General features: G+C 36.0%; 2 protein-coding genes across 2 annotated transcripts; both read right to left on the reverse strand.

Moving 5' to 3' along the window:
* Nucleotides 1-1,778: 1,778 nt before the first annotated feature.
* On the reverse strand, nt 1,779-3,308 carry LOC128472576 (nicotinamide N-methyltransferase-like). The gene is made up of 3 exons (XM_053454522.1): nt 3,158-3,308; nt 2,680-2,887; nt 1,779-2,199 (listed from the first exon to the last, which is right to left on the reverse strand). Exons 1-3 carry the CDS (start codon nt 3,306-3,308, stop codon nt 1,779-1,781), a joined length of 780 nt encoding a protein of 259 aa, XP_053310497.1.
* A 5,157-nt stretch (nt 3,309-8,465) lies between these two features.
* LOC128472673 (nicotinamide N-methyltransferase-like) lies at nt 8,466-9,983 on the reverse strand. The gene is made up of 3 exons (XM_053454623.1): nt 9,833-9,983; nt 9,317-9,524; nt 8,466-8,895 (listed from the first exon to the last, which is right to left on the reverse strand). Exons 1-3 carry the CDS (start codon nt 9,981-9,983, stop codon nt 8,466-8,468), a joined length of 789 nt encoding a protein of 262 aa, XP_053310598.1.
* Nucleotides 9,984-10,276: the final 293 nt, after the last annotated feature.

Raw genomic sequence — 10,276 nt, forward strand, 5'->3', positions numbered from 1 at the left:
AGAGGTGATGCATTTATGCTTGAAAACAACATAGCAAAAGTGCTAAAAAACCTTTTAGTTTTTTAGTGTAAAAAAAAAATACCCTTCGTTCTTAACGGGTTAAGGAATTCCAGTGATGTAGGAATTTCCAGGTATAGACAATGGCATGTGCATTATGTGACATTCGATACGATTAACCATTTTGGAGTCTGTTCACTAAAGTGTGCTTGTGAGCTGGCAAAAAAAAAATGTGAATTTGCAGTAGGAACAAGTCCAGCACCTAAGCCAAGAATTAACCTGGGAATTGCCAGTTTGGGTGACATTGCCCTGGCTTCAATATTTTTTTTCCCCAGAGAAAATCCTAAATAAATGACAAATGATTTATAGGTCATAGAAGGTATAGGGGGGATTCATATCTCTAGATGTCAGTTAACTCCGTTAGTGTTCTTTGGTAATGGCTGATTTTAACATTTCTGTTTAGCTATAATTTTCTTCTTTATCCTTTACTGAACCCCAACAAGTTATATACTGTCTTTTTAGTACAAGAAGAGATTTCTTTTATTTTGATCATCTCATTTATAAAATCTAATGAAAAAAATGCTAAATATATTCTACTATTTGTTTAGAAATACCCAATGCTTTTATGTTTTTTTTGCTTTTTTTGTAAGTTATAGGGCAATAATTACAAGTAGTGTTTTGCTATTTCGCAACCATTTTTCCCAAATCTGGTAATTCTGCCCCCAAGTGCGTTGATGCCGGCCAATGCAATTTACCCCATCAAACCATATATTTTTGAAAGCTAGGCACCCCAGGGTATTTCAAATGCTGATATTTTAACTCTTTCCATTCACTAGTTCTACCACCAGTCTTTGTCAAACGTGATAATATTTTTTTTGCATTTTTCCCCCCACACATTTTAATTTGGGTATTCATTTACAGCTCCTTGTATATGTCACTGTCCAATAACACCCCAATACGTGTTCAACAACATCTCCTCAGTACAGTGATACCACCCATGCATTGGTTTGTCAGATTGTTTGAGGGTAAAAGGCCACATTTAAACCCACTGACACTCTCATGTGATTTAAAGCCCACTCTGGACACCATTAATGAGGCTCCTGATCTATGTTTTTACTCATCTCTTTATAGAATCCAGTGTAACGTCTAACCAATCTGTACGTCATAAAACTGCATTGACTCCTACTAATTATATTTTTCTTCAATTGTATTTTTTCCCTTAATTGGGCTCCCTGAAGCGAAGTGGAAGCATGACTAGTGGCCAATGCATGACCGTGACAACTGGTGCTTTGTCATTGCTGGATTCCTGCAATAATGTTGCAGTTTATGGGGATAAATCTGGTTGACAGGGAGTCTTCTACCTTTTTTCCCTTTTCGGCACTGGATAAACGAGGGTTGCTCCTTCCTGTCCATTCTCGTTAGTAACTAATGTGATAACAAACATTATAGAGACCACTGAAATAAACAGTCTTTTCAAACCTAAATTTCTATGGTTTTTATTAACCATTTAATACACGGCTCTGAAAATGAATTCGCCAACATGTAATTAAGACTTTTTTCAACAAATGTGTTTATAATTTACATGAAATGTTTTAACACAAATGACACCCAAGCATTTAGTTTAGCATTGATAATACTTCTCAAAAAAGTATGTACCTACAGGAGCAATGAGACACACATTAAAAGGGCTGGTGTAACATTCATCATTTAGAAAGCTACTAAAGATTTCAGATTTTTTATGTATTGAACTGTTTCACTAGCATGTAAATTGACCGGTAATCTCACTGTTTAAATGCAGTGACAAACACTATTTTCTCATAGTCAAGATTGGCAGTGAGCGTTTTCCTACCTCTCGCTTCAAAAGTTTCAATGACATAGCCTCCATCTTTTAAAGCCTTTCTGAGAAATTTTTCATCATAAGTGAGGACACTAAATTTGTGCTCCCCAACCGTATAATAAGAAATATTGAGCGCTCCCAACAATATCAAACGACCACCTTGCTTCAGTAAAGTGGAGGTTTTTCTCAGGTTGCGGATATAATCCTCTTTAGTTTTACTGACAACATCGAGTGCCCATGCAGAAAAGATACAGTCTGCTTTCGGTAACACTACTGGGTCGGTAGGGTTATCTCTGGCTAAGTCGCACTTCAGAATATACTTAATTTTACTTCTTAACAAATCTTCTTTTAAATTCCACCCAACACTGGAAAGAAGAGAAAGAAGAAGATTAAAAAAAAATGGTAATTGAAAATTAAACATATTTCGCAGACATTCACATTTCTAATCTGTATGGCATAGGAATATTTAAAAGATTAATGGAGGTGAAATTACATCTTTTTTTATTCATAAATTAGTATTCTTTTGACAAATGACGCTGTTTTCCTATATCACATTTTACTCATTTCACACAAACTATCCTATAAATTATATTTATGGTTTATGAAGCCATATTGCATTTTATTTGAGACGTTAGACGTTAGACTTTTTGGAATAGGTTTTAAAGGTGATCGTATCACCATTTACAACAATAAAATGTTACGGCAGAATTATTTCATAGGTTGCTATGATGGAAAGACCTAAAATAAAGAGGAGAGCAACTGATGAATGGTGTTGTATTCTAGTAGGTGGACAAGTTGCAATAGCAAACAAAAGAAAATCTTGGAAATATAGAGCTATACCCAACCTTATTCCTTCCAGGTTGGCCAATATCTTCGATGCATGAGACCAGTCTTGAGCGTCCCCATCTTTGTTTAGCCATTTCTTCAGTTCAGAGACGCATGAATCATTGAATTCTAATATAGCGATTTCTTTGAAGAGCTTAGAAATTGTAAGGAGGTGAAAAATACTTGGGCCAACAGACATGTCAGTCAACATGCCCCCATAAAAGCGACCTGCAACAGAAATAAGCAGCTCATCAAATAAAGTCTATACACTGGGAATTCAAAATGTTACTTTGGTTAAACAAATCGCAAATCAAATACGCAATTACCTGGCACTTTTAGTGCTATGATAAGACAGCAACTTTCTTAAAATTTCTTAAAATGAGCTCTACTAAAATATCATGTATATGGTTTATATTCTTAAACCAGAAAGAAAAAAAACATTACCACCAGTTGGTAAACTCATAAAAACAGAATACTGTTTAATCAGTAACAATATACCTGACTTAAGTTCCTTAAGCACATCTTTCATGGGGTTTATGACAACATCCTCCAGAAGTGCGTCATCTGTTTTGGTACAAAAATATGTACTGAGAAAGTCTTTCGGATCAAATTCATCAACAGGATAGTATTTTAAAGGAGTGGAAGACATCTTTCTTGATAAGCCAGTTCGGTTTTCATGCTGATAGATATGCACCTATATATATACCTATTAGTTGTGAGTAAAAATACCGCATGTTTACAACATGTTTTAGTTCATCATATGATGTTTCACCAGGATATCCATTGGCAAAACAGAATCTCAAATCCTTGTTTCAATATTTATTTATTTATTTATTTTTGATGCTCTAACTCAATGTTAAGGTGATGATTTAGCGAATTTCAACTGAATTCAAACCTACTAGTTAGTTAAGATTTGCATTTTTTGTGATAATATATATTATAGTTATTTCAACATTATGGTTTGAATGGACCAAATATGAATGGCTCATATCTGCCATCAAATTTGATGTTCCTATGGAATTAATGGCTATTTCTGGGAAAAACTTAACAGGTTATTTACCTTACAAATTCATGTATCTATGACAGTACCTGGGAGCATCTAGGTCTTTGTCCTATTGTGAATTTACTTTATAAGGTTTATAAGGTGCACAACTAACTCATTTATATGCCATACTTTTCTGTTTAAATATTCTGTCTTGAATTTAATTTAATGGAATTTGCATATTTCATAAATTTGTACAAATCTGTGAAAATACAGCAAAATGCTCTGAATTTTCATTTGAATTCTGTGGGCTCATTCATTCCCACTCTCATACACTCTCATTTACATTCTATCACAATCTCATTCTCATTCACTTTCTCTCTGCCGCCCGCTTCCCTACATTCTCTGCCGCCGCTTCTCACAGGTCTGCTTCTTCTCTTGCATCTTCTTGTTCCTCTCTCTTCTGTCTTCCATTTTCTTTGGAGGATTGTGGAGATTGGGTATTGGAAGCTTCCGGTCACATCCTCTCCCCAATTAGAGAGAAGCACCACCATTTTTGCAGAAGTTCACTGAAAGGTCCCTTTCGTGGAGATGCACAGGAATAAAGAAGATGGAGAAAAAGAAGAACAAGCAGATGAGGAACAAGAAGATGAAGAGGATGCAAGAGAAGAAGCAGAGCTGTGAGACACTGAAATGGTGGAGAAAGTAAGAGACATTCAGAGACCGTGAGAGTGAATGAGAATGTGAGGGAGAGTGATTGAATGTGGGCATCGGACAAATAATTTTGTTTCCAAATTTAAAAAGCAGCTATATTTTTGTCTGAAAGAATGGGCCAAAAAAGAAACCAAAAAAACATTTCTGATTTGTTTTTGGCCCATTTGCACATGTCTACCAAAAAAATTGGATAGGTCTTCCACTCTGGTTAATTAATCTACATAATGAAAAGAATCACAAGAGGGCTTAGCTAACAGTAAGCAGGTCTTTAGTAGAAAATATAGTCCATATAACAAAGGAGGTCACCCAGTGTCGGCTTCACATCAACACCACCATCATCTTAATGGACTATAGAGAAAGATGGTGCATGTGGGGGTGCAGATATGAAATATGCATGTTGCATCATACCTAATCTGTGATCACACAAGGTTGAATTATAAATTAATTTCGGAAGTCTCACAATAGTAGGACTAACTGTCAGTGGTTGAGAAGGACAGATGCATAGGAGCTAAGTTTATGTTTAGACTTGTTTATTAGATTGGTGATCTTCGTCCAAAAACTCTACCCTGCCCACTGTCCTCAACCGCATGAGAATGTGCCCAATGATAGCTTTCATTACGTGCTTTATTCTTCTTCTTTCCCCCTTTTTTAAATAGGCCTTTCCGCTAAGTGAGCCTAGATGATGTGTATTTTTTAATATATGTCCTGTACATATTTGATTTTAGTCATAAGATTGTTTTGTGATCTAATCACAGAATACGTTTCAAATTAATAGTTAACAGGATGTCCTTCAGCTATAAATGTTTTGTTTACTGTATAATATAGTCTATCTATTTTGAATTTTTGGGACAGCCCTCATTCGGCACTGATCATATGAATTCATAGAATTATCTGTCTCTTTCTGTTAAAGTGTACATATACAATACATTCTGGATTACTTGCATGAGTTTTATAACCGTTTGACGTGATATGTGTTTGGCTTAACCCCTTAACAGCCAGCTATGTGCATGGTACATTGTTGGTAAAATGGCTCTGTGATGTCACAAATAACCCCCATTCTAAAAAAAAAACACCCATATAAAAAAATGAAACAAATAAGAACACAAAAAAAGATAATTTATTAAAGTACATTTTTGTTTTCTTCTTAAAAAAACAGATCTACATGAATGTACAACAGTATCTGCTGGATTTGCTCATTTACCAAGGAGATGGAGGCTTTTTAATAACAATATTTAGTTTCATTAGTTTTACTATTTTGTTTCGAATCTGCAGAAGTTGAGTGGGTTATATTTTTAGGGAGGGGGTTATATTTTTACTATTATGTTATGTGATACACCGTTTTGTCTTTAGCCCTAGAGTTCCAGCTACATGGTGTCTGGTACTCAACAGCCAACTACGTACAGCTTGCATAGTGGCACTTTCTCCCCCATCCATACAGCTCAATTAAAAAGATTAAATCTATCAAAAGCTTCTCACGCACTGCAGGGAGGCTAAAACTTAGCGTCGGCTTCTCCGGCACTGGTACTAGTGTTGGAGTGCAACAGGGTTGCACAGAATATGACAGTATAAATGCAAATTGTGGTTAGTTAATTTGAAAACCTGTTTATGCAAACTCACATTTTTTAAGCAGAGAAAAGACAAATTTCGGTGCGCAGACAGTTTTTGTTTTTTGTACACACTGTATTCACAGCATGCTCAGGCTGTTTGGTAGGCCTCATTTTACACATTTGTATTATTTGAGCCTGGGAGTAGCTTAGTGCATTGCCATTTTTCTTTTCTCTGTTTGCACATATGTGAGGTTGTTGGCTCCTCATTAGTCTGGTTGCAGCTTGCTGTCCAGGGGTTAATGGGGAGGAGGTTTAATTGCACCTCACCCAACACATTATTAAGGTTTTGGTAGCAGTATAAACTGCTTTGTGTGCCCACTATGTAGGAGGTGAGAGTAGGTTCTCACCCTATTGAGAGTGTGCCTTGATATGGCAGGTGAGCTTAATTATGCTTTGGCCAATTCATATAACCAAAACCTCTCATTTATATTATGTTTATATATTTGTTGCCAACTTTATTAGGGTAAGAAGCGCAGACAGTTTTTGTTTTTTTGTAAACTCGCAGGTACATTGGAAGCCCAAGGAAACTAAAGGTTTAGCTCCTGGCACCAGGATACTCAGAATCTCCATATCTGAAAACAAAAAGCCTTAGGCAACTCGTGTGAAAGTCATATGGTGTACATGGGACCTTCATGTATATGTTTACCACAAATCTTGCTTTTTATGTCATAAGATCCCTAGTATCCCTAGTAACATCTTCAGTCCGTACCTGATCCAGTTAATGTGTTGCATCTCAAAGTACCACCTAGGTACAATAACTGCCACTGATTCCACTTGTGCAGTGATTAGGCTACTGTCTTTATCCAAAGGCACCCCAACAGGAGCTCAGCTGTTTCGGGAGTAGTGTGGTACTTTGGGTGGTATATTACAGAAATGTCTGGGGGGTACCTGCAGCTGTGCTTTATGACACATTATTTAAGGGTAATTGGAATAACAATGGAATTGTGAAATGTGTCGATTCTTATAAAATAATAAAGAGGGGGGAGGACCCTATCCATGCAAACACCTGCCTTCCCCAATTGGTTACTCTGTTCATTGGTTTAGTTGCTCTGGTGCCTAATTTAAATTAATTTAACACCTTTCCATTGTTACATTTCCCTGTCTTGAACAGATTTTGTATAATGCATTTGCTGCAAAGCATTTTGAGGACCACTGCCTACCACACCTGTTCGATACTACTCATTTATTATACTACCTGATTATGAGGCCTATAATTGCATGCCTTTTTCGGCTGCATACACTGGTTTATTTAATCTACGTAACTGCAGAATATTGGATTTGAGACAGAGGCAGATCTGTTTAGACAAGCTTATCTCAGCTATGGTTTCATCATACAGAGTGTTAGTGCTCCTGCCTTGGATTCAACTTTGCTATTTTGTTGTTGCTACTTTTACCAAACCCATATTTTTTATGTTTTCCAACTTATACTGTATTTGATCCAAGCCTCACTTTGTGTCAACAGCATGTGGCTTTATGTTTGGTTCAGAAAGGGCCCCTCAAACCTAATAGCATCAGCTTTTGAGTTTAGGAGACCAAAAATGTTGTTACTTGCATCGATCCATAAAGGTCTGTGACTGCCTGAGGTCCAATCCACTGGACCAGCGTCATCCTAAGAGCTGCCAAAGTGTGTGCTGATGTGCGCTGCTCATCCATAACCTCAGCATGGCGTACAAAAGATCTATAACCCTGCCACCCTTCTGACATAGTTGCGTGCCTCCTTTCACTCCATGTGCCTACACTTGCTACACTGGTACTGTCCTCGAAATTTCTGGGCAGTCACCAGTGTGCCATCAGTAAAAGATGGTCACTGATGTGACCCTCATTATCTGTCTCTTCACCGTGAGACTGTGGCTAAAACCCTGAGATTTGTGGTCAAACACTGAGAGTTTCTCAGGTGCCCTTCATTGGTTGATGGCAGAGGAGGCCCCTGCAGGCGACCAATAGTGTTGCTCGAACGGACATTTAAAATCTTGGCGACAAAACTGCTGCGTAGTGCATACCACGTTAACCCCGTATTAATCCCTTCTACAAAAAACGGCAGAAAATGTAGAAAAAAACGAACACGAAGAATGTACAAGAATATTCGCCCGAAACCGAACACAGGAACGATTTCCCCCCCCACGAAGACGAAGGCGAAGAGTTGGCCGGCGCCCAAGTCTAATAGATAGATATACATGTTTAATTTATATAGTTTTAATATACAGATCTGAAAATTAAGCTAACCAAACATGTAATATTCTTGTACTAACATCTTTAACCAAATTTATATAAAACTTAAATTAAAAACTTTTTAATATCAGTCACTTTTAAATCTCAGCATCTCTGTTGCTCAATACTTCTAAATGTATACAGTACTACAGGCCACCATTTTAATTCGATTTCCATAATTTATATTATTTATGATGCAAAAAACAAAATTGTCAGGGTAACGTTAAATCATGTTTTAATCAGTGGATTCATTAAAGGGACACTTATCCCATAAAAATTGTTTACATTTGTGCAATTAACTCTCCCCTTGTTTCATAGCAATTGCGAATATGATTTTTTCATGGTCAATGATATGACTACTAGTCTTTCTGTCTTGAGTTTCAAATGATTCAATAGTATACCGTTCATCGTTTAGGACTTTTTTGACAAATTCTTCATCATAAGTTAAGATTCTGAATTTGTGCCCCCCGGTGATGTAATAGGAAGCATTTGAAAGTCCAAACAATATCAGACGGCCGCCTGGTTTTAATAAAGAGGTGATTTTTCTCAAGTTGCTGATATATGCATCTTTATCTATGCTGACAACGTTCAATATATGGGCAGCGATTATACAGTCAGCTTTTGGTAACACAATTGGGTCTGTCAGATTATCTTTGGTAAGATCACATTTCAAAATACGATTCATTTTTCTTCTTAACATTTCTTCTTTTTCCTGCCACCCATCACTACAAAAAAAGAAAGATTAAGTAAAAAATCAATATTTATAATTTGGAAATTAGGATGTTCATTTGTTAATGAGATGGTAATAAGCATATCTAACCTACAAGACGGGAATTTAATAAAACATTCTACAAATTCATGGGATGTGCTTAGCAGCTAATTGTTTTATATACTTGGTTGTCCCTTTAAGAATATTATACATTCTCACCTAATAATAATAATAATAATTAGATAACATTTAATTTTCCTGTTCTATTATAAATGTCAAAATATTCATATAAATAGCCATAGTCCTTTAACATAAATAATATCTATATCAATAATGTGAAGATCTAGAATGTATGGACAGAGAGATAGAGGGGGAGAGAGAGAGAGAGAGGGAGAGAGAGAGGGAGAGAGAGAGATGGAGAGAGAGAGATACTCAACTATTTTCCTTCCAGGTCCATCATATACTTTGATGCATGAGACCAGTCGTAGGCTTCCTCATGGCTGCTTCTCCATTTCTCCAGCTCAGAGATGCAGACAGCGTTGAATTCTAATACAGTGATTTCTTTAAAAAACTCACAAATTGGAAGGAGATGAGATATAACGGGACCAACACTAAAATCAATCAACATGTCCCCTTTAATATGACCTGTAACAGAAGTAACCAACAGATCAATAAATATATACCCTACATTGAGACAATTCTCTAGGAATATTATTGAAGGTAGCTTAAATTTCTACTTATACAATGGAGGCCTTTATATTTATTAGAAACAAATTAAAATATTTCTTTGAAAATCCAGAGGAAACAAAATATTTTTACAATACATGTTATGAAAAAGAAAGTATGGAAAACGTCGGTGTAGAGTTTCCATTTCCAACTCTTCCAGCGCTTGTAAAATAATATTTTCAAACATAATTATTAAAAAAACACCGTAATCAAGAAGAAAATCCTACCTGATGAAAGTTCTTTATACAGATATTCAATGTGTCTGTTTGTAGCTTCCTCTACAATCATTTTTTCTGCTCTAGAGGAATAAAAGTCTTCAAGAAGTTGCACGGGATCAAACTCGTGAACATGATAACTTTTAATATCTGTAGAATCCATTGCGCTGCCGAACTTTATTGTGTATAGTGCAGCTTTGTGTTGCTGCTATTTATTATATGATAAATATTCAATGGTTTTGTCATATGACAAATAATGTAAATTAAGTATGCAAATAATGAGCTGTTTCACCAGGATATTTACTTGTGAAGTATGATGCCAACTAAATCTGTCATTTTTCACAACTTAACCCCTTAAGGACCAGGGCTTTTTTAAATTAAATATTTTGCTATGTCTTTCTTCAACTGTTATTTCCCTCTTTCTCATTTAGGGTAACCACACAAATCATATACATA

The sequence above is a fragment of the Spea bombifrons genome, chromosome 1, assembly GCF_027358695.1.
Source record: "Spea bombifrons isolate aSpeBom1 chromosome 1, aSpeBom1.2.pri, whole genome shotgun sequence".
Classification (NCBI taxonomy): domain Eukaryota; kingdom Metazoa; phylum Chordata; class Amphibia; order Anura; family Pelobatidae; genus Spea; species Spea bombifrons.

Coding starts and splice junctions, on each gene's coding strand:
- LOC128472673 (XM_053454623.1), bottom strand. CDS start 9,983: ATGGATTCTACAGATATTAAAAGTTATCATGTTCACGAGTTTGATCCC. Junction 9,525..9,832: donor GTATAAAGAACTTTCATCAG/GTAGGATTTTCT, acceptor CTTCTGTTACAG/GTCATATTAAAGGGGACATG. Junction 8,896..9,316: donor ATGGACCTGGAAGGAAAATA/GTTGAGTATCTC, acceptor CTTTTTTTGTAG/TGATGGGTGGCAGGAAAAAG.
- LOC128472576 (XM_053454522.1), bottom strand. CDS start 3,308: ATGTCTTCCACTCCTTTAAAATACTATCCTGTTGATGAATTTGATCCG. Junction 2,888..3,157: donor GCTTAAGGAACTTAAGTCAG/GTATATTGTTAC, acceptor TTTCTGTTGCAG/GTCGCTTTTATGGGGGCATG. Junction 2,200..2,679: donor GCCAACCTGGAAGGAATAAG/GTTGGGTATAGC, acceptor TCTTCTTTCCAG/TGTTGGGTGGAATTTAAAAG.